The sequence below is a fragment of the Tiliqua scincoides genome, chromosome 14, assembly GCF_035046505.1.
Source record: "Tiliqua scincoides isolate rTilSci1 chromosome 14, rTilSci1.hap2, whole genome shotgun sequence".
Classification (NCBI taxonomy): domain Eukaryota; kingdom Metazoa; phylum Chordata; class Lepidosauria; order Squamata; family Scincidae; genus Tiliqua; species Tiliqua scincoides.
This window is the reverse complement of record NC_089834.1, coordinates 10,255,461-10,281,065: the sequence shown is the minus strand read 5'-3', so window position 1 is coordinate 10,281,065 and position 25,605 is coordinate 10,255,461. Positions and strand designations below refer to the sequence as shown.

The 25,605-nt window shown below is 47.5% G+C and overlaps 1 protein-coding gene across 2 annotated transcripts; it reads right to left on the bottom strand.

Annotated features, from left to right (window-relative positions):
- VSIG10 (V-set and immunoglobulin domain containing 10) lies at positions 1 to 23,908 on the bottom strand. 2 transcript variants are annotated; one of them, XM_066609727.1, is made up of 9 exons: positions 23,765 to 23,907; positions 17,170 to 17,457; positions 14,502 to 14,807; positions 12,191 to 12,466; positions 10,202 to 10,495; positions 6,370 to 6,480; positions 5,194 to 5,206; positions 4,136 to 4,269; positions 1 to 2,520 (listed from the first exon to the last, which is right to left on the bottom strand). In XM_066609727.1, exons 1-9 carry the CDS (start codon positions 23,844 to 23,846, stop codon positions 2,450 to 2,452), a joined length of 1,575 nt encoding a protein of 524 aa, XP_066465824.1. In that variant the 5' UTR covers positions 23,847 to 23,907; the 3' UTR covers positions 1 to 2,449. The 2 variants fall into 2 exon arrangements, with proteins under 2 accessions (XP_066465824.1, XP_066465825.1); XM_066609728.1 differs by lacking the exon at positions 1 to 2,520 and adding an exon at positions 3,609 to 3,688 and having other exon boundaries at positions 23,765 to 23,908.
- Between the last annotated feature and the right edge of the window lie 1,697 nt (positions 23,909 to 25,605).

Below are 25,605 nucleotides of genomic sequence, written 5' to 3'. Positions count from 1 at the left end.
TTTGTCCAAAATACAACTTTTATTTCTTAAGCAAAAGATCACATCCACAAATACATTTACAGAAGGAAAAAAATTGCTTCCTGGTAGCTCTTTGGAATCATGCACACAGCCAGCTGCTGCCTTAAGGCAAGGAATACATCTTTCCTGCTGATCAGCTTGCCATGGCACAAACCAGCATGGGGTATAAAGGCACATGCAAGTGAGTGGATGAGTGGATGATGGCTTTGGGACACAGTCCACCAAGGTCTCCTGTATGGGCCCCACTTAAATGAATGAGAGTTCTCTGCTCTTGCATGACTCTCATGCATAAAAATGGGTCTTGTGGAAGAGAATTTCCTAGAGGATTGCAGTTCCTTTACTGGGTTGCTCTTTCTGCCCTGGTCAGTCTGGCTTCTCCAGGTCCTCAGCATGGGTGATGCAGGCAGTTTCCTTTCTGGCCATCTTCCACTCATAAGAAGAGCCCCGCTGGATCAGGTCAAAGGCCTATCTCGACCAGCTTCCTGTATCTCACAGTGGACCACCAAATGCTTCAGGGAGCACACAAGAAGACACAACCGGTGTCCTGTTGCCCTCCCCTGCATTTGGCAGTCTGAGGTAGCCTACCTCTAAAACCAGAAGCTTGCACATACCTACCGTGACTTGTAACCCGTGATGGACTTTTCCTCCAGAAGTTTGACCAATCCCCTCTTAAAGACATCTAGGTAAGATGCTCATCCTATGACAGTTGTCCCTGACCTGTTCCTTTGCACTCTCTCCTCCTCATTCCCGCCCTAATTGCTGCAAGAGGAGCCACTGAGAATAAAACAAATCATAAAATGCCTTTGGGGGGCAGAAAGGTTTTCAAGGCCTGTCTAAAATTTGAAAACGAGGCCATGGAAATAATTATATAACAGTGGGCTTGCAACCAAAAAAGCTCTTTTATGACCAGCCCCTCCATTCTATCTCAGGGGGCATATCCCCCACTTCTGAGTCTTCCTTCAACCAACTGTCACTCCCTAAAGACATCAGTTCCAAGTGCTGGTGGCCTAACTAAGCATGGTCCTTTTAGTTGTGAGTCCAAGAACAGGAGGCTCTGGTCATTGTTCCAGGGCTACTAAGGGGGAAATGACATCTTTGCATGAAAAGAAGCTATGTTATTTGCTCCATTCAGGTGGTTCCTCCACACAGACGTTACAAGAGTGCGGTGGGACCACTAGACCACACACAAGTGTTTCTCACACAGCCACAGTGATAAATTGGACAAGCCTAATTTTTCTTGCAGCCGAAGTTCCCAAGCTCTGTTGTAGATATCTATAAGGTACTGTATATTCAAGGCCTCCTCAGGTTTTAACTTAACATAAAGACATGCATAATGATTTAGAAGCAGTGGGGAAGAACTTAAAAGGAAGGCAGATTTTGAAGTAAGCCATTTGGTTCAGGTCAAAGGAAAATGGCTTATACACCACCATGTGGACATATTCAGGTGTTTATGTCCCTTGGAGTGGGGAGTTCATACAGCTTTGACTTCCTCCTACCAAAGAACCCTTCTGGCTGCTTCCTGGCTGTAAACACACACGCTGATGTTGGGGAGAAACCACACTCTTGCCAGGATGGCACCAGACAAAAATATATTGGCAAGGGAACTGAAGGGACAAAGTGCATTTCCTGTGGGGTGGTAGTGGCAAACTTGATTCTATGTGCTAGATAGAATTTTATGAGAAAAGTTATAGGGTGTTTCACGTTAATGCTCCCATTCACCACATAAATGGAAGGAGGTCATGGGGAATGGCCATATATATATATATGATCGATGATCATAAATAAAACATACACACATGTGAAAAATGCCTTTCCTTCAAATTATCACAGGGATCCAGCAACACGGGTGTGTGTGTGTGTGTGTGTGTGTGTGTGTGTGTGTGTGTGTGTGTGTGTGTGTGTGTGTGTGTGAGCTACTTGTCTAAAGGGGTAGTGTTCACCCCTTTTTGGTGCTACATGTGCATCCTTGTATTTTCACAACAGCAACCTTGAACACCAGAGATTCCGTTTCAGCAGTTTCTGATCTGCAGTTTCAGCACAAAGGAAGATCCAAGCTGGATAAATGGAATTAAGTTTCTGGACGGACAACCGTCCTTCTCTCCCACAGCATGTTTCTTTTCCATGGAAGCTCATTCCAAACATTGTTTCCCCCCAAGAAGAGGTCACCGCAGCACTGCCCCCTTGTGCCTGAACACGTTCCTTGCGTTGTATACCTCTAATTTCAATTTCTCAGTTGATCAGGAAGAAGGAGGGAAGCAACAGCACATGGGAGAAATAGGACAAGTGGAAAAGGCAAGAAATAGGGGCCATAGATAATCTAGAAGAGCATTGCCTGGCTGTGGAAAGAGCTCCCCCCCCCCGACTATGTGGGCACCAACACAAAGCTCAGATGTTTTCGCTCCTAGTGTAGAAGGGCAGAGACGAGTAACTTCTACGTTGAAGGTCTTGCCTCTCCTTTGGTTTCCTCCAGTACAATTTCATCAGGGATCTCTGCCCGGGGGCCTGAAAGAAAACACAACAGGTCACAACTGTAGGAGCAGTAGGGACACCACCTCGCCTAGAGCCCCTAGAGTTTACCCCACCTATGAATTGGGGGTCTGTTGGTTTGCTTCTAAAAATGAAAACTTATTAAAAATTCACTACATGACAAGTTGCATCAGCAGTGGTCATTCGCTTTGCTCCTTTTGAACGAATAGCGCACAGGGTGAGGGAGAGAGTGAGGGAGCTTTAGTCCTATCCGCAATGCAACCCTAATGTGGTCAGCCCCTGTGCACTATCTGCCCAAGATAAAGAAAGTACACCAGGTGAATGATGAGACACATCTGTTGTGGTCCAGTTTCCACTGAAGGGATGAGGACTTTATTTTAGAATGGGAAAATGCCTGCTTTGTTGTGTGCATTTGTGTGTGTTTAAATCAGAGGTGTCTACCCCACCTGCTAAACTGGTAGTATTCCAAAGTCTGTTTCGTAAACCTGGTCGGCTTTGCCTCCTGTTTCACAGTGCATCTTTCAAGCGGAGTCAACCCAGATCCTCCCAGTGCCTAAGGCTGTGTACAAAGTACCCCTTTACCAGCTACAGCCTCTGCCGATTCTCCTCCTGCTACCTGGGTTTGAAAAGGATGAGAAGAGCAAGGGGAAAAGGAAGAGTGGAGGAGGAGATGGCTAGAATGTTCTAAAAAGGCACTCTAGCCCACCACTCTCCTTTCTCCCACATTTCCTCTTCTGCTGTCCTCTCCCTTTTCAAATCCAGGGACTGAGTGGTGAAGAGGTGCAGGGGGACAGAGGAGACTCTTTGCAGGTCCATCACCTCAGGCAACAGCCTCAGCCAGCCTCAGAGATTGGCCAGCCCTGCTTTCAGGTTCTTTAGCACCGACTGACAATCACACTTTCCCATGACCAAATACCATTTGGAACATGGCAAGGTATTTTCCCCTCCCCCATTTTCTACAGCCAACTAGTCCAGGAAGAATCATGAGACCTGCAGAGCCAAAAAGATCCTTGCAGACCCTGTATAAGAGCTGCCTTGGGCTTGGCTTTTCAGTTTGACCTCCTTGTCTATAGAAGGATATACTCACAGACACTGCCAGCCTACCTTTTACATGAGCCTTTTACATATATTTAGAGGGATGTCCTTTTCCGTCTCACACAACACCAGAACCAGGGGACATCTTCTAAAATTGAGTGTTGGGAGAGTTAGGACCGACAAAAGAAAATATTTCTTTACCCAGCATGTAATTAGTCTGTGGACCTTCTTGCCACAGGATGTGATGATGGCATCTGGCCTGGATGCCTTTAAAAGGGGATTGGACAAATCTCTGGAGGAAATGTCCATCACAGGTTACAGTCTTTAATGGGTATGTACAAACTCCTGATTTTAGAAGTAGGCCACCTCAGAATGCCAGATGCATGGAGTGGCAACAGGATGCAGGTATCTTGTCATCTTGTGTGCTCCCTGAGGCATCTGGTTGGCTACTGTGAGATCCAGGAAGTTGGACTAGATGGGCCTTTGGCCTGATCCAGTTGGGCTCTTCTTATGTTCTTATTTGGTAAAACCATCCTGCCAGGTACACTAAGCCTACCAAATGCATTACTTGGCCTCTAAAAATTACATGGTTTACCTTTCGCACTCCAGGTAGAATGTCCATTGGCCAGTGCTATCCCTTGTTGCAAAGCACAGTCCTCAGTTGTTTCCATCAGCACCTCCCCTTCCTCCGAATCCACCAGCACAAGGATGTCACCTGCATCTTGATTCCTGCAGTTGGGAAGATGTCCAATTGACTTTTCCTAACTCCCTCCTTTGCCACTTATAGGTCTTTCCCACCTGGCCCTTAGTACCCAGAGTGGTTGACAGTATTTCCACTTGTGGAAGAACCAGAACACACAGGAAGTATGTCCCCTAGGCAACTTCCAGGGGGAAGCTTACAACTGAGCAAAAGTCAAACTATGTATCATTATATCCCAGCAAGATCCTGCGGCTCTACTTATTGCAGTGTGGCTTTATGCAGTGACCACTAGGGCTAGTTTGGCTGTACTTGTCGTAAGAGGTGACTAAACAGCCACCGGGTAGATGGGACTCGTCAGCCTGGGAAGGCAGCTCATCTGAGAGAAGGAAAACTCTGATCCCAAACCTCCACTGCCTTGTGGCTACATCCAGTTACGGAAAAGGCTTCAGGAGTCAACCTCGAGGCAAAATCCGGAGCCGGAGTCCCTGAGGCAGTTCATGGCTGAAGACAGTCACGTTCTGGCAACTCCTGCGACGCTGCTGGAACCAACCGTATTGGCCTCTGCCTTTCCATTGGACCATTTCAGCGACGTGGAGAGGGGGGATTTGCTGCATGGGTAACAGCCTATCCTCCATACCTACTTTACCCAGGCTTCGCGCACTGGAGAGGACACTGTGTTCCAGAACCACCATTCAGAGCGTGACACCATAGTCTTCCGAGACTGAAGGATGCCAACACACTAGGGGTACAAATCAGCAGGCTCCCTTGGGCAACAAAGGGTTCCTGTTTCTCAGATCACTCCACACACTCAGCTTGGCCATTGGCTTCCTCTCACCTAGAAAGACTATCAGTGCTTCCTAGCTGTCACACTGCTCAACCTCAGAACAGATTCCTTGCTGAGCCTAGTTCTTTCACATTGAAGAAAAAAAAAACAAAAAACGGAAGATGCTTACCTGAGTATATTGGCTGAAAGGAAGAGAGAAGAAAACAGTTTTAATCAGCACCCAATTGCATATTTCCTTAGAGGAGATGTCAGTGGGAACCTGCCCTTTGCCCACATTCCACTGAATTCAATAGACTTTTCTTGGTGGCTACTCAGATTCTGCTCCAGAATTCCTGAAGCCTCATCAGGGCTGACCTGAAAAAATTTAGATACTGATACTGGAATGAATGCAATTCTATTAACCTAAGTAGCTCTGCAAAGGTCAGTCACAGGAACGTAGGAAAATGCCTTCTCCTTGTTCATTCGCCCATCTAGCTCAGGGGTGGGCAAACCCCGGCCTGCGGGTCATTTGTGGCCCTCGGCAACCCTCAATCTGGCCCGCAAGGAGCCCCCAATTTCCAATGAGCTTTTGGCCCGCTGGAGACTGATGGAGTCTATGCTGACCGCAAGCTGGTCACAAGCTGCGAACCAAGTTAGAGCAAGGCCTTTTATAGTCTCCTTCTTTTCCCTGGGAATTATTTTAACCCTCCTCCCAATTGCCTCTGAACAACTTACATCTCCGTGTGTTTCTGGCTTGGTTTATATGTTTTCACTGTGCAAGAGGTGTGTGGCAAACAGGTCATAGTTCTCATGTGGTTCTACATGCCTGTATTATAGTTCTTACGTGTATTATAAAAAGCTCAGTAGAATTCCTTCATTTATATAAGCTCTGTCTCTAATGTATTCATTTATGTATGTAAGTTTATTCAAATTTGAAATGTAAATTACTTTTTTCCTGGCCCCTGACACAGTGTCAGAGAGATGATGTGGTCCTCCTGCCAAAATGTTTGCCCACTCCTGATCTAGATCAATATTCTTGCCAAGAAGGAGACAAACCTCCCAACATCTATGGGAGAGAGCAAACCAAGGAGGCTGGAGAAGAGGAGGAGGAGGAATTGGGTGCTTCATAGAACCTCCTGCCCCATCGTCCTTCACCCTGCAGGGCTGCTATATAACAAGGTTGAAGTTGACCTTGGTTGATGTAACATATACTTTGGCCAGGAATTTTTCCCAATAGGCAGTTAGTGGGGCAAGGAGGGAGCAATGGACTAGCAGACTTTGTACAGCAAGGGGACTGGGCTCCTGGCAGTTCCATCCTCTGCCAAAGCTATCTATCATTTTTAAATCTGCAGGAAGCTGCTCTTACCTTTCAGGCACAAATGGGGACCAAAATATAAGAGGAATCCTGAGAAGGTGAGAATCACCAGAAGCAAGAAGACGACAATCCCTCCCACAATGCCGGCGATGTTCACAGGGTCTGGAAGAGAGTAATGAGACACCAACTCCCTGACTATGGTTGTTCAGAGGATGTGTGGGTGGTTTAACTGCTCAGATGAGAGGGAATGAGGCATCAGCTCAGTTATTTTCAACCACATTGGTTGATCCGTGAATGGTCCTCAGATGTGCTGTGAGAGTTTGGGCAAGGGTCATGCATTAGTAAGGCCATTGGGGGATGTGAGCTGCCCTTCCTGGGCAGTGTGGTGTGCCTTGTCAATTGTCAAAAAACTGATGGTGTTCCTTGACCGTTTTAGTGCCAATCAGTGTGCCATGAGATGAAAAAGGTTGAAAATTGCTGCATCAGTGTATGCTGCTTGCCCTGAAAACCCTGATGTGTTGAACATGAACATGGTTGGCTGGCTGAACAGGGAGAACTGTGTTCTGCTTGGTCCATCGCTGACCTGCTTTGGCTCTCCTGGGTTTGAGGCAGGGGTCTTTCCCAGGCATATCAAGAGATGCTACCAAGGACTGAACAGGGCACCATCTGCATAAAAAGCAATGGCTCTGTCACTGAGTGACTACCCCATCCCTTGCAACCCCATGGCTGTCAGCAAGAGGGACATTTTATTATGACTCGCTACATGCAGGGTGAATCCTGGCAATGAGTTCCAGCTCCTTAATCCCGGAAACGGAAGCTGGACAAGGCCATGGATACACAACACCATTAGGGTCCAAGTCTAGCCAATTTTTCAGTGTTGGTGCAGCTGTGCCAATGGGGCATGCGCTGCATTCTGTGGTGGGGAGGCAGTCACAGAGGCCTCCTCAAGGTATGGGAACATTTGTTCCCTTATCTCAGGACTGCACTGCAGGTGCACCGGTGCTGGAAAGTTGGATAGGATTGGGCCCTTAGTGAGCTGAGTCTGACCACTGAACGGCCCAACCCTGCATTGTCGGTTCTGACTGGGTAGAGGCTTCCCAAGGCCTCAAAAGGCCTTTCCTACCACCTGCTCCGTTAAAGTGGCAGGGGATCAACCTGGCACCCTCTGTGTGCAAAACATGCACTCTTGCAATTAAGCCCTTTCTGCTGTAAAAGAAGTAGCAGCAGCACCTGTCAAGTTTCTAGTCTGCAGTGAGTCTTGTAGGAGGGTTGCGTTGGTCAGGAATTCAGCTTTAGGGTGGAGAGAATTACAGAGGAAACTGTATCTTAATAGATAAGCTATAGCGGAGGTCTAATTGTGTGTAAATCAACCTGTGGGCCATTAGTGGGTAATCTCTTATTAAGTGGTGGGAGATGACAGTCTAGATGCCGTCACGTGTGCTGGTACCTCTTTCTAGGGGGATATGGGTGGCACCAGAAGAGGGGGTCAAAAGGTCTATCAAAACAGGGCTAGCCATTCATGAAGCTGTTGCGTCAGGCAGCAGGTATGCAGGGGCACCCCACTCCTGCCTTACATCCTCCAAAGCTTGCTGATCGTTACGTCCCTGTTCTGGCATATGCTGACGATGTACTTATATTATCAAGAACACAGGTCGGCATGAGGAGGGCCCTTCGCCATTTAGCCCTGGTTAACTCACAGGAGAAATTGATCATTAATTCTGATAAAACAAAGGTGTTGGTTTTTGCCAGATGCTATAAGGCCCATCAATGGCTCCTAAATGGGAAATCCATCGAGCAGGTTAAATTAATAAAATACCTGGGGGTGATTTTTCACTATCAAGGTGGCCGTTTGGCCCATGAAAACTATGTCGGTCAATCAGCACAGAAAACATCTGGTGCCATTTATCGTTTTTATTCATCCAAAGGCGTCAAATTTCTCCCTGAAGCTCTAAGGCTGCATAATGCTAAAACTAGGGCTCAGTTGCTTTATGGTTCTGAGATCGCCCCATATTTAAACACCAGGTCTTTAGAGGTGATCCAGACCAAATTTTTGCGTCAACTGATGTATGTCCCCCGATGTGTGCCGAATACTGTGGTTAGGCTGGAATCCGGCATCCCAAGTATAGAGATGTCGATGTGGCTAAATGCCTTGCATTATTTCTTGAAGATTCTCTCGAGACAGGGTAATTTTACTCATTTGATCTTTTTGGATCCCTTTATAGGCTCCTGGGAAAAGAGGTGCCTGGACTACTTTAATTTTTGCAATCTTTCATAAGAACATAAGAACAGCCCCACTGGATCAGGCCATAGGCCCATCTAGTCCAGCTTCCTGTATCTCACAGCGGCCCACCAAATGCCCCAGGGAGCACACCAGACAACAAGAGACCTGCAAGGCTTCCTGGGAATTGTAGTTAAGAACATAAGAACAGCCCCACTGGATCAGGCCACAGGCCCATCTAGTCCAGCTTCCTGTATCTCACAGCGGCCCACCAAATGCCCCAGGGAGCACACCAGATAACAAGAGACCTCATCCTGGTGCCCTCCCCTGCATCTGGCATTAATGCTGAGTCTTTCCCCTGAGTCTTTAACGATGATGAGCCCGGGAGACGCAAAAGAAATTTTGCGTCAGAGGTTGGTGGATCTTGAATTGAGATCTGCGAGAGCCAGACTTTCTACATATGTTTTTCTTGGGGATTAAGCTCTTATGCTTTCTCCTGCCAGATATTTTTATAACATCCTTGTTCCAAAATTCAGGATTGCTTTTACTAAAGCCAGGTGCAATGCACTTCTATCAGCAGTTCTTTTGGGACGTTATGCAAGGCGTCCTTATTCAGAGAGACTGTGCCCCTGCCATAATAATGTGGTGGAGACAACTGCCACCATTATTCTGCAATGTCCAAACTATGATGATTTGCGATCTAAATCTATTTCCCCGATTTTTGGCGCTGTAATGGGGATGCAGGTGGAGGAGCAGCTTGCTTTTCTGCTATCCGATGTTAATCCTGATATATCGCTCAGGGTGGCCCGTTTCTGCCATGCTGCACAGTTGATAAGAAAGAAAATCGAGAGCATAAACTGATGATTTTATGATTTTATATATGTGTAAAGGGATGTTGGTTTTAATTTTGTGTATTTTGTTGTGTTGATTTGTGACTAGCTGGTCAGATGACCGTTAATAAAGTATCTGATCTGATCTATTAAGTGGTGGGAGATGACAGTCTGGATGCCGTCACGTGTGCTGGTACCTCTTTCCAGGGGGATATGGGTGGCACCAGAAGAGGGGGTCAAAAGGTCTATCAAAACAGGGCTAGCCATTCATGAAGCTGTTTCGTCAGGCAGCAGGTATGCAGGGGCACCCCACTCCTGCCCATTGCCTCTACGTCTTGTCCTCCTCCCACTCCTGGCATCTGAAAAGGAATGGCCCATAGCTCAGTGGTGGAGAGTTTGCAGTGAGTTCAATCCTTAGCATTGGCAGGTAGGAAAAAAAAAAATCCTGTCTGAAACCTTAGAGAGCCACTAGCAGATTTTGCTAAGAAACACTGAACTAGATGGACTGATGGTCTGGCTCATTAGAAGCCTGCTCCCCATGTTCCTATAAGAGGGGAGGAGGAAGTAGGGGGTGACACTCTCTCCATCACTCTCCTCTCCTGCACATTTTCTCCTCTTTGTATTCTGGAAGAAGGACAAGGAACAGCAAGTAGGGATAAGGAGGGAGTGTGCATTTGGCATGCGATATCAGGTAAGGGGAGCTCTTGGTTTGGTCCCACATGAAAAAAGGCTGTTTCAGGCCTCTTCAGAGGCTGGTTTGCAGCCAAACATTTTCATAAGCCCCCAAGTTCAGCCTCATTCTTTCACGGGCCACGGTTTAAGGCATACAACTTACCATTCACTGTTAGATAAATGTACACCTCCCTCAGCCCCAGGGGATTCTCAGCCTTGCAAACGTAGTAGCCACTGTCACTGTTGCTGGAGCAGTTCTGGATGAGAAGGGTGGAGACGTTGCCCTTTTGGCTGATGAGAAACCTCCCACCTGAGCGGATTTCAGTCTCTGGTTGAGAGAGGTTGCGCAGCCAGGTGATTTTGGCAAGCGGGTTGCCGGCTGTCAGCTCACAGGTCATTGTCACAGCCTCTCCTATGAAGCAGCTTCTCAAGCCATCAGATAAAATCGAGGGCCCCTCTGCACCAGGAGGAAAACAAAGACAAACATGAAAGGTATATGCAAGATAATCCCTTGTCTCACATATCCCACTTAGGGCGCAATCCTAACACCTTATGTGTGTGTTTTCCAGCACTGACATAAGAGCAATGCAGCTCTGAGGTAAGGGAGCAAACATTCCCTTACTTTGAGGAGGCCTCCATGAGTGACACCCAACTGCAGGATGCAGCACACGTCCCATTGGCACAGCTATGCCAGTGCTGGAAAGCACTGACATAAGGGGTTAGGATTGTGCCCTTAAGCAGTTTGGGGTGGCCAGGTTCAGTGGCCACAACATCTTATTCAAATAGAGGCGAGACATAAATTGGGGCCATAGCCACAGAGGGGAATGCGCTTGGGGCCTCCTCTGGAATATTCCTGACTCTTCTTTGCAGAGATATTACAGCGAAACACTATAACTGACTGATGGGAGATTTAAGATGGGAAAAAGCAGATACTTCTTCACACAGTGTCTGTGGAATTCACTGCCACAAGGTGTTGCGAGGGCCAAGTTGGCTACAAAAGGGGACTGGACAAATCCATAGAGGACTAATCTATCAGTGGCTACCAGTCCCAATGGCTATGCGCTGTCTCCAGAGTCAATGGGAGCCTACCTCTGAGTACCAGGAGCAGAGGAGCAATGGCAGAAGACTTTCTTTCCTACTTGGGGGCCACGGTGTGAAACAATACACTGGACTCAGATGGGCCTATCCAGCAGGATCCTTCCCCATTACTCACTACAAATGAAACCTAACCCCGCTTTTTCAATGTCCTGACCAAGGAGTGCTAAGGCATGGGCTAGATGTAACAACTAGGTAGTTGCTTTGCAAAAATTTGAATTCAAATTCAAAAAAATTGTAAATTAAATTGTATTCATATATTTAATACAATTAAAAATGCTGACCCTATTAGGTGACCTGTTTTCAGACTCTGGAAGTTCTGCATTTCATTTACTATTTGCAAATTTTATGTACTGTCCTTCCTCCACGGAGCTCAGGGCAGCGTATACTTTTCTCACAACAACCCTGTGAAGTAGGCTAGGCTGAGAGAGAGAGAATGACCAGTGTCACCCAGTGAGCTCCCTGGCTGAGCAGGGATAGAGGATGACCAGACAAAGGTCACCCAGTGAACTCCCTGGCTGAGCAGGGAGAGAGAATGACCAGCCCAAGGTGACTCTGTGAACTCCCTGGCTGAGTCCTGGATTTGAACCCAGAACTTCCTTGATCAAGTGCAACACTCTCTAACCCTTAGTAACAGTTTCTATTGTTGGGCTTCATTACACATGTGTGTTCTCTTCTTGCGCTGCTTCCCCCCAGCACCCTGTCCCCCCTTCCAGTGCATGCAGGACCTTGGCTCACAGCTGTGTAACTTCTCAATTTTTCACTTCCTTTTAATTCTCTGGCAGTGATTGGTGGATGCAGGTTGCAGCAGGGCGAGGCTAATGAGACCAAAATAGGCTCTTCCTCTTGCTGACAAAGCCTGACCTCGTTTGCCACTAGTAAGCAAACCCAACATGGCTTCCTAGCAAGAGCTTCTGAGTCGCAGATCCCCTTTGCTCTCTTGACAGAGGAAGCCTGAGAACTGGACTTCACTGAGTTGGTGATGGGCCAACAGCCCTTCTTGGGGCACTAGGTTGGACTGGATCATCCCTGCCCACTTAATCTTTTTGTGACTCACCCAACTGCACAGTGCAGGCTTGGTTCGCCTTCTCCATTACGATGTGACTTCCACGACACACAAACTCCTTCCCGTGAAGCCGCTGTGAGCCATCCAGTGTTGCCATGCTGGTGTCCGCAGGGCCTGTGGCATTGATGACCCAGTTCAGGCTCTCCTTGTTTGTCCACTGGAGCGTGGGATGTGGGTAACCTTTGGGCCAGCTGCACAACAGCTGCACCTGCTTGGAGTTTTCCGTGGAGGTCTGAGCCCAACAGCGGGGTGACGAGGGTGGTGGATCTGCGGGTTGAAGATCACAAGAAAGAAAAGGAGATGGCCTGACACTTACAGAATCTTGTGCAATCACATAATTGTAGGTCAACCAGGAAAAGGGCCTGCTTGGTGATTGTGCCCCCATTTGGGACTTCTAGGGCTGACCCACTGGTAAGCTCAGTGCAGTGGTTACTTCAGCCAGCAGTGCTTCAATATATTAGCACATACTGCAGATGGAGAAGACTGAGGCCAAGAGGCCACTTAAGGCATAAGTGGCAGAGGCATGATTCAAATGGGGACAGCTTAGAGCCCAATACTATGCCTGTCCACTTAGAAGTAAGTCCCATTATAGTCAATGGAGTTTACTACCAGGAAAGTGTGGATAGGATTGCAGCCTTAGGGCCCAATCCTATCCAACTTTCCAGCTCCGGTGCAGCCGCAATGCAGCCCCAAGGTAAGGGACAAATGTTCCCATATCTTGAGGGGGCCTATGTGACTGTCCCCCCACTGCAGGATGCAGCGCACACCACATTGATATCACTGCACAGGCCCTGGAAAATTGGGTAGCATTGGGCCCTTTGGCAAGCTAGCCACTATACCACATAAAACTCAGGCCCATGCTCTGAATTTTACAGCTAGGCAAGAATTTGAATCTTTCTATGTGCGTGTTGATATTGATTTGTGAGGCATGCCATTCTTTGTGTTCATTTTAAAAAATAATTGAAAACCTTAACTGCACACACTGCTTTGGATAAGTGATTGGGGAAAGCAGCTTCTTATCAATGATGCAAATAAACAACTACACAGAAAGCCAGGGTGTAATCTGAGCCACCACCCACCTGGGCAAAGGAGGGAACCAAATGACTTTCAGCAGTCATTTAAGAAGCAGGATAGGCTCTTGGCCACGATGGGGCTGTGTTATGGGAACAGTCAACATGCATTCTGACTACTCCAAAAGAACCAGGAAAAGATTTCCTATTTCTCCAGAGCCTGTGCCAAAACGTCTGTTTTCTGCTTACATGAACTCCCAGCCCCCCCCCTTATGAAAGCCTGATTTTAAGAGCGAGGGATTACCCTTATGAAAATATATATAAAGACCTGGAGGATCTAAGATCTGGGTATCTCACAGAGCCCAAGAGCTCCCAATGGCTAAGGCAGTGAGGCAAAAATCATTCCCCTTTATCCAGCTGAATGGCAGCTTTCCTCTCCCCTGAATGTGGAGAGGCGTGGAAGAGGAAGTGCGTAGGAGAGGAAGGGGGTGTGGTGGGGTAGAGTGTTCAGATTGATACCAATATGCCCAGCTCACAATATGGAAATATCCCAAGATGCCCAGTTCACCCATAAGGCTCTTCTCTGACCAAAAGCCAGCATCTGAAATCCCTCTTAGAGAACAGGCTAACTGTGGTATACAGTTCACAAGGTTCACAGTGAGATTCACACAGTGAGGTTCACACAAGGTTCACAGTTCACAAGGTTCACACTGTGGTATACAGTTCACAAGGGTAAGCAGAAAGTCATAAATAAGAGCCATAAACAAATAAAAGGGATGCATAGAGTACCAGATCCTTTGTAATGGATATCTCTGTGAACAAATTGCCCGATGCGTATCGAATTGCCCTCCTGAACATCCTGAGGATCAAGATGTTGATCTGATAACAATGCCAAATGTCTGTGATGTGTTTTGCTCTCTTTGTGTGCTTTTGTCCCCCCTCCCCTACCTAGACTACCCTATAAAACCTGGATCATTGTAATCCTCCGGGGTCTCTCCACGTGTGTGTGTGTGTGTGTGTGTGTGTGTGTGTTTGTGGAGGGTCCCGTTTGCAAACGAGAGTAAACGTAAGAAGTCCTTTGAATTCTCCTGTCGCCTGTTTGATTGCCTCTCCAAAATCCAAAGAATCGTGTGTGTGCCCATTCGGGTACAAGATGCTGCTGTGCAAGAGTCAGGAATCCAAAGGACCCTCGGTCATGCAGAACAAATTATTTAGGATCCTAGCCTTTCAGTGCAACATTTCCCAGAGCGTGTGTGTGACTGCCCTCTGTAAACATGCCAGAATATACGTACAGTAGATCAGGAGCTCTTGAGTTACAGCCTTATGGTGGCCAGTGCGTGGGTTGGTTGCAGAACACGTGTAGTTCCCCTGGTAGCTTGGCATCATGGGCGACAGGACGAAGTAGGTTAAGGAGCTGTTCACTTCTGTGAAGACCTCTGGGCCAGAACTAGATGGAGAGAAAACCCATTCAATCTTGGGTACCGGCCGGGAGTCGCTGGTACAGGTGAAGTTGATGGCATCGTGTTTCTTGGCATACAGCGTGCCATTGGGCAATGGTGTGGTGGGGTAGATGTTGACGTCCACCTTTTCTGGGCCACCTGGAAGGCAGATAAAAGAGACTTTCTTCCATAACAGCCAGGACACCCAAAAGGCTTGTCCCCCCCCAAAACCAGCCTAAGACCTCCCAGTGCTGGAGGCAATATACCAAATGTTCCCCCCCCCCAATAAAAACTAATGATGTGCCAATCTTTCCTGCTCCCATTCTCAAGACTGGAAGAGGAAGAGAGAAACAGAGTGGAAGAGGTGGAGGAGAGGAGAGTGCTTGGCTAGAGTGTCAAAGATTCTCTCGTCCTGAGAGTTTAAAGCCTAGACGCCTTTAAAAGGGGATTGGACAAATTTCTGGAGGAAAAATCCATTATGGGGTACAAGCCATGATGTGTATGTGCAACCTCCTGATTTTAGAAATGGGTTTTGTCAGAATGCCAGATGCAAGGGAGGGCACCAGGATGAGGTTTCTTGTTATCTGGTGTGCTCCCTGGGGCATTTGGTGGGCCGCTGTGAGATACAGGAAGCTGGACTAGATGGGCCTATAGCCTGATCCAGTGGGGCTGTTCTTATGTTCGGATCCAGGGAGTAGGAGGAATAGAAACAGTGGAGTCAGATGAGTGAATGGATAGAGGGGGGTGTCCCATCAATTTGTTATCTGAGGCAATTGCCTCAGTTGGCCTCATGGATGGGCCAGCCTGAGTGTGTCAGACCTGTTGTGTCAGGTCATTGTCATGCTCCATCCCTGGACTCCAGCAGAAATTCCCACCCCCCTGCCCAAAGATCACACCCTGTCTGAGCAGCCCATCAGAGCTGTTGCAACCTTGGACAATGTGAGTGCAGGACAGACAGACAGACAGACACACATACACACCCTGCTCCACTGACAGATTATTACCACACCTCGAAAGCAAATAAGGAACTGTGCTGAACTGAAGTGTACAAGCCAGTGATGTGGACAAGGGAGGCTGTTTGGTCACTGAGATAACATCAGGGCTCTCACAGAGGGGAATGGTAGTTACAGATCTGGGGGGGGGGGAAGAGAGTGATTAGGAGAGGCCAACTTAAGGGGAGAGCACAGGTTTGTATGCAGAAGGCCCCGTGTTCAATCCCTACATTTGCTGAGGGTTTGGAAAAATCAGAATAGACAACAATTTTTATAAGGGGACGGGGAGAGTCTGGCTGAAGGGAGGATAGCCATGTTTATCTCTCAGAGTGTCCAACCCTTCCACACACATTCCCCTCACCTTACCTAATTCCACTAATATTTCTCCCCCAGGGATTCTTTATGGCCAAGCTGCATGAGACCTTAATTCCATCTTCTGTTTGTTTGTTATTAAAGCACTTCTCAATATTTAATCCATCCTTATTAACACAATCTGCCTTTTTGGTCCAAGAAGTGGACTGAAAGAGACCCTCTTACACTAGATCTGGCCCCAATCCAGCTAGGGGAGCACAGTGCATAATGATGGGGGTTAATACTTTTCTTCTCTGTTGTTCTTGGGTCAAAAATCATGCTATTTGAAGTGGCTCTTTGCCCTGAATGGCTATTTGCTGCAAAAAACCACAAGAGGGATGGGGTGTGTGTGTGAGTTTTTTTAATATAAAAAAGGAAGGGAAGTTTTGAACCCCTCCTGTCCAGCCTGATAGCAGCCCCCTTAATACTTAATACTTAATACAAGTATTAATATTAATACTTAATACAAAAGGGCTGCTTCCTGTCCATTTTATAGATAAGCCTGTCTATTACAGATGGGCTTCATGTCATGGGCAGTTATGGCCATGGACTTAGGACAATCCTATCCAATTTTCCAGCACCAGTGCAGCTAAAATACAGCTCCAAGGGAAGGCAACAAATGTTCCCATACCTTAAGGAGGCCTCTGTGACTGCCTCCCCACCACAGGATGCAGTGCATGCCCCATTGACACAGCTGACTGGAAAACTGGATAGGATCGGGCCCTTAGGCAGTAATCTTAGATAGGTGAGAGTAAGCATTATTGGACCCAGTTGAACTTACTTCTAACTATATATAGGATTGTGCTCTTAGTTGACTTGAAAAGGGGATTCAGGAATTCCATGGAGTGCTTCTATCATTGGCTTCTAGCCATGATAGCCAGAGCCTCCATGTTCAGGGGCAGTCAACCTCTAAAGACATGGGGTTTTAAGGTCAGGGAAAGCTTTTGTCTGCATGTAGACTTCTTGGAGCCAGCTGACAAGCTACTGTGATGCTGGGTTAGATGTTGGATCTCAGGTCTGCTCCAGGAGGGCTTTTCTTATCAAAGGCATAACTTGATCTTGCAGCTGTGGGTGCAACTGCCTAACTAACTCAAAGCTCCCTTGCATGTATACTGACAACCAACCCTCCCGTATGCATCATTTGGCTGCAGAACAGGCTGGAGGAGACAGTAACTTACTGGTTACCAGCAACTGGATCCTGTGTCGGTGGACGGTCTCATTTAGCAGCATTTCTTTGCAGGTGTAGTTGCCCTCGTCCTGAAGGCGCAGCCCTGAGATGTGCAAGGCGCTGTTCTCCACCAGAGACAGGCGTGCGTCGGAAGGGAGTCTGTCATCTGAGGAGAAGAGGATGGGGATGGCTTCTGGCTCCCCATGAAACCATTCCACTAAGACTGCTTGTGCAGATACGTTCCAGCATGTCAGGGTCACTTCCCCTTTGGCTTCCGCAAACACCAATTCCTCAGTTCCTGAGAAAGGAAAGAGGAAAATTAGCGTCCACACAAACCATCGTCTGCCATCATGGCCTGTTTTCTTTTCTGGAGTGGAGGGTATCTCAACATCAGGGGTGTCCAACGTTTTTGGCAGGAAGGCCACATCATCTCTCTGACACTGTGTTGGGGGCCGGGGAAAAAATAATTAATTTACATTTAAAATTTGAATAAATTTACATAAGTTTACATGAATGACTATATTAAAGATGCACTTATATGAATGATTGAAGTTCTTGAAATAGCTCAAGGCCTGTAAAAGGCCTTGCACAAAGCAAGACTGGCCTTTCCTTTGCTGCCGCTACTGCATCACAGACGTGAAACAGCAAGCAGTGGAGGGAGCCCTCATCCCACAGCTCACGCGAGAGGTCAAACAGTCGCCCTCACGCTGACAGCAGATGCATCGGGCCAGTGCGGGCTCCAACAAATCTCTGGAGGGCCAGAGGCTCATTGGAGACTGGGGTGTCCCTGAGGGCCGCATTGAGAGGCCTCGAGGGCTGCAAGTGGCTCCAGGGCCGGAATTTGGGCACCCCTGCTCAACATCAAGGAGTGAAACTTCCTGGACAGAAACTGACTCCAGAATGCAACAAAAGTGGATGCACGCAGGTCAATTGCAGGTTCACAAGGAGTTCTCTTAGGTCAGTTTTTGGAGCCTTCAAGCAGGGAATAAAGGAATTTATAGTGCCACCCGATGGCTTCATGCCCTGCTTGTGGGCATCTAGGAGCCATCCATCTGTGCACTGTTGGAAGCAGGATGCTGGGAAAGGGGGACTGATTTCACAGAGCTCTTCTTACCCTGAGTTTAATAGAAACTTTAGATTTGGAGGTAATTTTACTTCTAAATTTCAGCTGCTGGGAGCCCACAACCGGGGACCGACCTTGCTACTCATGGTTGGAAACAGTAAGCTGGACTAGAGGGGCCTTGATTCCAAATGTGATCTCATGCATGACCTTCTCCAGCACAATCACTTCGGTTCATCTGTTTAGTTATTTACTCAACAGCTAGCCTGCCTTTCTCATAATGGGCTTATAGGTATTCCTCGGATGGCTGCATCATGGTTTCATGTTTATAAAACATCTATGATACAAGAGGTGGTGGGGCAGGTTCAGGGTCATATTAACCCATGGCTGGGTCCCTAGGCTTTCAAGTATTTAGGGCTCCCTCCAGCACTTCCATCTTTCACCTCACTACAGCTGACAGCCTGGCCCTAGTACAGATGTCGGTATGGCAGTTACTAGACCACAGTACATTTTGACGGTTTCCTGATGACTTCTAGTCACAATTTTTATATTCACAATATATATATTCACAATATTTTATAAAAAATTATTTTATTAATTTTTATTCACAATTTATTCCACAACTGATTGATTGATCACAGTGGTACAAGTAACAGTGCATTTAACTGATTGAACCTCACTGACAGTGCACCAACTGAAGCTGCAATATTATTCAGGTGTACTCCTTGGGGAGTTGGGGCTGGCAAAGTCTCCCCTGAATCCTTAAACATTCAGCTGCTTAAGGAAAAGCTGCTTAAGGAACAGCTGTTAAGAAACAGCCCCTGAATCCTTAAACAGTGTAGGCAGTATTAACATTTCTGCCCAATGTTGCATATATACACAATAGGGATCTTTTTGAGTTGGCAACCTTCAGTCTCGAAAGACTCTGGTATCGCGCTCTGAAAGGTGGTTCTGGAACAGCCTCTAGTGTGGCTGAAAAGGCCGATTTGGGAGTGACAATCCCTTCCACACCGGGAGCAAGTGCAGTCTGTCCCTGGTCTGTCTCCCTGGCTATGGGCCGTCCTTCTTAGCCTCTTAGCCTCAGACTGTTGGCCAAGTGTCTCTTCAAACTGGGATCTAAAGTGTACACAAATGTGGGCTGGGCAGAAATGGGTTTTAATCAAGATAGGCCAATGGCTTGACTCAGAACCCAATCCTAGGTATATCTACTAGCCCATTATAGTCATTCGGGCTTACTTCTTGGTGGGTGTGGATAGGATTGCAGTCAAAATCCTAGCCAAATTTCCAGCACCAGTGTAGCCACAATGTAGCCTCCAGGTAAGGGATCAGTTGTTCCCTTAACTTGAGGAGGCCTCAGTGACTGCCTCCCCACCAAAGGACGTAACACACACCCCATCGGCACCACTGCACCGGCCCTGGAAAGTTGGATAGGATTGGGCCCTCATTCTGCTGCAGCTTCATTGGTATCTGAAGTAAGCCCCATTTAGCATAGTGGCACTGCCTTTTGAATAAACATGAACAGACTTACAATATTAAGCATGACTTTATTTTACATTTATTTATATTGTATTCAGAGTTTTGCTACCTAAATTACGTTTTGTTTAAAAGCAGAACAGAAATGTTCTTAGTAATAATATTATTAGAATAAATTAACGTCTCTGCCATGCAATCAATAGAATTTGAAAATATTAGCTTTGGTATGATTCTTGCAAAGTCTTTTTTTTAATTATTATTTCTTGATTTTTTTAAAATATCAAGAAGATTTCCTTCTCTGGTGCACATACCATCTTCCCACAGGTTGATTTACACACAATTAGACCTATAGCTTATCTCAGCCATTTTCAACCACTGTGCCATGGCACACTGGTGTGCCGCAAATGGTCCCCAGGTGTGTCACGGGAATTTGGGAGAGGGTCTTTTATCAATAGGACCATTGGGGGATGTGAGCCCCCATTGACAACACAGTTTGCCTTGTCAATTGTCAAAAAGCTGATGGTGTGCCTTGACCGTTTTAGTGCCTTGCCATTGTGCCGCAAGATGAAAAAGGTTGAAAATCACTGGCTTATCTATTAAGATACAGTTTCTTCTGTTCTTCTCTCCACCCAACACAATTCCTGAATTCCTGCCCAACACAACCCTCATTCAAGACTCACTGCTGACTAGAAACTTGACAGGTGCTGCTGCTATTTCTTACAGCAGAAAGGGCTTAATGGCAAGAGTGCATGTTTTGCACATACCAGGTTGATTCCTTGCCAGTTTAACAGATCAGGTGATAGGAAAGGCCTTTTGAGGCTTTGGGTCACTGCCCAGTGAGAACCAACAATGCAGGGTTGGGCCATTCAGTGGTCAGACTCAGCACATTAACTCTGCATGCATTTTCCGGAAGTGACTCTTTCTAAGGCAAAATACGACCTAGTGAGGATTACTGACAGCCAATGCTAGGGACTAGCACCTTGGGCTTTGAATGGGGAGGCCTGGCTTCGAATTTGCATGCCTGACCATTCAGTTCCACTCATGACTTACTGAACCATAACAGCACAAATTATTGGCTTGCATCCCAGCAAACCACTTTTGTTTCGTTTTCAGAGAAGCAACATCTTGATAGCACTATTTACCAGACAGCAAGGGCGTACGCATTCAGCATGAGGTCTTGCAGAGGGCAGGGAGATAAATAAAAGGGAGTCATATCTCAATGTAACCACTGCCAATCTTTTTAAAATACACACATTCTAAGAGCCCAAGCCTAGGCATATCTACTCAGAAGTAAGCCCCATTATAGTCAATGGGGATTACACCCAGGTAAGTGCTGCAGTCAACATCTACTTTTTGAAAGTTTAGAACAAGCACAAAGCTTACTGGATGATCTTGAGTCAGTCACACACACATCCCCCAGCATAATCTACCTCACAGGGTTGATGTGGGGATACCCAGACAGAGCAGGACAGGGGAAGATGGGGAACCATGCATGCTGCCTGGAATTTCTTGAAGAAGGGGAGAATAGAACCACACAATCCTGAACAGGTTTACTCAGAAGTAAGTTTCATGAAACTCAGCGGGTCTTGCTTCCTACTGAGTGTGTCTAAGGTTGCAACCTTAATTTGCTCTTTCTTTCTCATATATATTTGTTAAAATTTCATCCAGTGATTTATGCCATGCCTTTGCCTTCCAAAGGGGCTGAGAGTAAATTCCATTTAATTCTGTGGGACTTACTTCTGAGTAGACATGTTTAGGCTGTAAGGCTTGGTTATAGTGCAGTGGTTCCCAAACTGTGGGTTGGCACCCACTGGTGGTTGTGATCTGATTTTTGGTGGGTTGCTGAAAGGTGATGGAAAGATCAGACAACTGATTGTCTCAAGCCCTGAGACTATTAAAAAATTAGATACTGTAGCTGGCTCATTACCTTGCAAGGAGCTCAGCTCCTGCAGTTTGCAGGGTAGCTGCTAAGTGCCCTGCAAGAAGCCAAGCTCCTGCAGTTTGCAAGCATGTGTAAACATAGGGAGGTAAATGTCTGAGGGTATTTTTTCTGGTTATTGTTGGCATCCTTCAGTCTCTATGGTGTCACGCTCTGAATGGTGGTTCTGGAATAGAGTGTCCTCTCCAGTGCGTAAAGCCTGGGTAAAGTAGGTATGGAGGATAGGCTGTTACCCGTGCAGCAAATCCCCCCTCTCCACGTCGCTGAAATGGTCCAATGGAAAGGCAGAGGCCAATACGGTTGGTTCCAGCGGCGTCGCAGGAGTTGCCAGAACATGACTGTGTTCAGCCATGAACTGCCTCAGGGACTCCGGCTCCGGATTTTGCCTCGAGGTTGACTCCTGAAGCCTTTTGCATAACTGGATGCAGCCACCAGGCAGTGGAGGTTTGGGATCAGAGTTTTCCTTCTCTCAGATGAGCTGCCTTCCCAGGCTGACGAGTCCCATCTACCCGGTGGCTGTTTAGTCGCCTCTTACAACAAGTACAGCCAAACTGAGGGCCTATTCTTATCCCCAGCCCCCAGGGGAATTACCCCTTCTGGTTATTATTCCTTATAAATAAATATTTCTTTCTAGATCTCCTTTTTTAAAAGTCAGGTAAACCTAAGTGGATCCCAATAGAGCACTGTTTCTCAAATTGTGGATTGGGACCCACTAGGTGAGTCACGAGCCAATTTCAGGTGGGTCCCCATTCATTTCAATATTTTAGTATATTAGACTTGATGCCAACATAGTATGTCACTGCATTTGGGCAGATCTGTACTTTTAACAGGCTACAATGTATATATACTTTTAACAATGATAGTCAATGGAGCTCTTACTCCTGGGTGTGGATAGGATTGCAGCCTAGGATTGTTAAAAAATTTTGCTGCTTGATGATGTCACTTCTGACCATAACATCACTTCCAGGTTAATGACACCACTTCTGGTGGGTCCCAACAGATTGTCATTCTAAAAAGTGGGTCCTGGGCTAAAAAAAAGTTTGAGAACCACTTCGATCGAGTGTCATTTTAAAAAGTGGGTCCCTGCTAAAAAGTTTGGGAAGCACTGGTTAGTGGAAAGCTCAGGAGAACAGGCGTGTCCATACATCCACAACACAGGGATGACCCCAAGGAGATGTTCCAGCTGTCTAGTCCTCTCATTTGACCCAGAACAGGAGACAATACAGTACTTGGCTCCAGTGGCATAGCTAGAGGGGGTGCAAAGCACTTAGCAGGGAGCCTGCCACAGTGAGGCTCCCTGCAAAACTTAGTGCTTTGCACCCCCTCTAGCTACGCCACTGCTCGGCTCTGCCCTATAAGTTTTAAAAAACACCCCAAATGCTGGGCGTGTGCCCGTGTGCAGTGCTTGTGCGGGGGTGGAAGAGGAGGGGGTGGATCTGTGGTCAAATAACAAGGTCTGGCTAGGTGGGGGAGGCAGAAGAGCAGGGACAAAAGTTTCTGCAAAGTCTGGTCCTGGTGCCCATCGGCCCACCCCCCCAACCATTGCAGATCAGCTGACAGAGGAGGGGTCTGCTTGCCAACGCAGCTGTCGGGGAAGGGAGAGGAACAGAAACTAGCTTTCCTTGCACGCCCTGACAGCCCCATCCCATGCATGTCTACTCAGAAGTAACTCACATTCTACCCAATGGGGCTTACTCCCAGGTAAGTGTGTAGGACTGTAGCCCTAACTATCTTGAACTTCTGTTCCCTGTGCAGTCTGACAGCTCCATTCCACGCACGTCTACTCGGAAGTAACCCCCATCTTACTCAATGGGGCTTACTCCCTGATTCCCAGGGTTTTGCCGCCTCGGAGCCCAATCCTAAGCATGTCTACTCAGAAGTCACTCCCATTCTATTCAATGGGGCTTACTCCCAGGTCAGTGTGCCTAGGATTGCAGCATGACAGCCCAATCCTAGGCATGTCTACTCAGAAGTCACTCCCATTCTACTCAATGGGGCTTACTCCCAGGAAAGTATGGCTAGGACTGCAGCCTGGGTAACTTCTCAGTCTGTTCTTTCCAGGAATGGGCTGCTGTTGCACGCAAGGGTGGACACGGATCTTCCCTTTCCCAGTGCACCCAGCCCGCCCCTTACCTGCAGCGGCGCGCTGGCCACAGCCAAGGAGGAGGAGGAGGAGGAGGAGGAAGGGTCCTGCGGAGGGCGATGTGCTGGCCATGGCAGCCTGGGACGGAGCAACCGCTGCCCCCGCGGGCAGGGACGGGGAGGAAGGGAGGGCGTAGCTTCAGAGGCTGCTCTCCGCCCCATCGGAGGCGGATCTGCCTGGCTGGGGGCGCTTGGGTGCTGGCGTCCAGCCCGCCTCCCTCCTCCTGGGGTGGGTGCCAGCCAGGGGAAAGGGCACCAGCCCAGGAGCTGGGTGCAGGGGCAAGGAATTGGGTGCATCTGGAAGTGAGGAACACAGGGGGGACACACCACAGAAGTGAAGGGGGCTGGATGGGACAAGGGGCTCCCCCCAAGACAAGCAGCTTCCCCCCAACTGCTGCTTGAAGCTGCTTGATGGAAAGCACTCTTCACATGCTCAGATTACTGTTCTTCCTGCCATAAGTCAGTATATACAATAAGTATACTATAATGTATATACCATTGTTTCCCAAACTGTGGGTCGGGACCCACTAGTGGGTTGCGATCCCGTTTCAGTTGGATCCCCATTCGTTTCAATATTTTATTTTTGATACATTAGACTCGACGCTATCACGAGATGTGACGGCATTTGGGGAAAGCAGACCTCTGCTTTTAACCAGCTACTATGTATATTCTTTTAACAATGATAGTAAATGGGACTTACTCCTGGGTAAGTGTGGGTAGGATTGCAGCCTAGGGTTGCTAAAAAATTTTTCCTGCATGCTGATGTCACTTCCAGTCATGATGACATCACTTCCAGTTGGTCCTGACAGATTCTCATTCTAAAAAGTGGGTCCCAGTGCTAAATGTGTGAGAACCACTGGTATATACTGAACGTTGTATGCACTGTATATACGCTGTGTGCATGTGTGTACACACCCAGGTGGAACCTGTTTATCTGCAGATTTTGGATCCACTGCTCTGGCTTAATGTGGGTCCATGGGTCTCATGGACTGTATTGAGCCAGACTGGGCTCTACCTGAACCTCTGAAGGGGTCTGGAGTTGTGCTGCGGTCCCTTCTGGAGGGCTTTCTGAAGCTGGCAGTGGTCATGCCCATCTGTCTGCAGCCACTGTGGGCTTCAGAATGGCCCCATACAGCAAAAAACACTACTTCTGGTTTTCTGGTTGGGAAACCTCTGGTCCCCTTTGGGGGGCTCAAGGGGCCAAAAATTGTGGATTTCCTTATCCACTGTTTTTGGTATCCACGGAGGGTCCAGGAATGAATACAGGCCCAACCTGTATATACTGACTTTGTAAGTTTGTATATTTATATTTAACTGTGTAAATTCATATATAAAACCATACCAATAAACATGCTTTTTTGTGGGCTGCAGCCAGTGCTAGCCAAATCATGGCTGCAGCCAGGATCACCCTAGCTGCCATCTTGGGGAAGCCTCTCAGTCACCTCCTGCAGCCTGGTAGCTGGGCCACCCCAGTCACCCTCTTTGTACATTACTCCTTGGGTGCCATGTAGCTATCTTCTGCCTGAGGCGACGGCTTCAGTTGGCCTCATATATGGGCCGGCCCTGCTTTGATGAATCATTATACAAATTGCTGTTTGAACTGGGAGGTCCCCATCGGCTTCTCTCCACACCTGTCCCCTGGCAGCATGGCTTGGCACCCCGTGTGTCATGGAGCCAGTTACTGGGTTTTTGCTCCTGCTGCTTCTTATTTACTGAGTCATTTGTGTGCTTATTCCTTTCTACAGATGCACAGTTGGAAAGGCCTCCTAGCAACAGTCCCCTCCCCGTCCCAGGAGAAGGATAAAATTCCCCAGGAACCCAAAGCAGAATGT

Excerpts from the sequence above, each read along its gene's own strand:
- VSIG10 (XM_066609727.1), bottom strand. The coding sequence starts at position 23,846 with ATGGCCAGCACATCGCCCTCCGCAGGACCCTTCCTCCTCCTCCTCCTC. Across the intron at positions 17,458-23,764 it reads TGGCCAGCGCGCCGCTGCAG|GAACTGAGGAATTGGTGTTT; the intron begins GTAAGGGGCGGG and ends TTCCTTTCTCAG. Across the intron at positions 6,481-10,201 it reads CATTTATCTAACAGTGAATG|ACCCTGTGAACATCGCCGGC; the intron begins GTAAGTTGTATG and ends ACTCTCTTCCAG.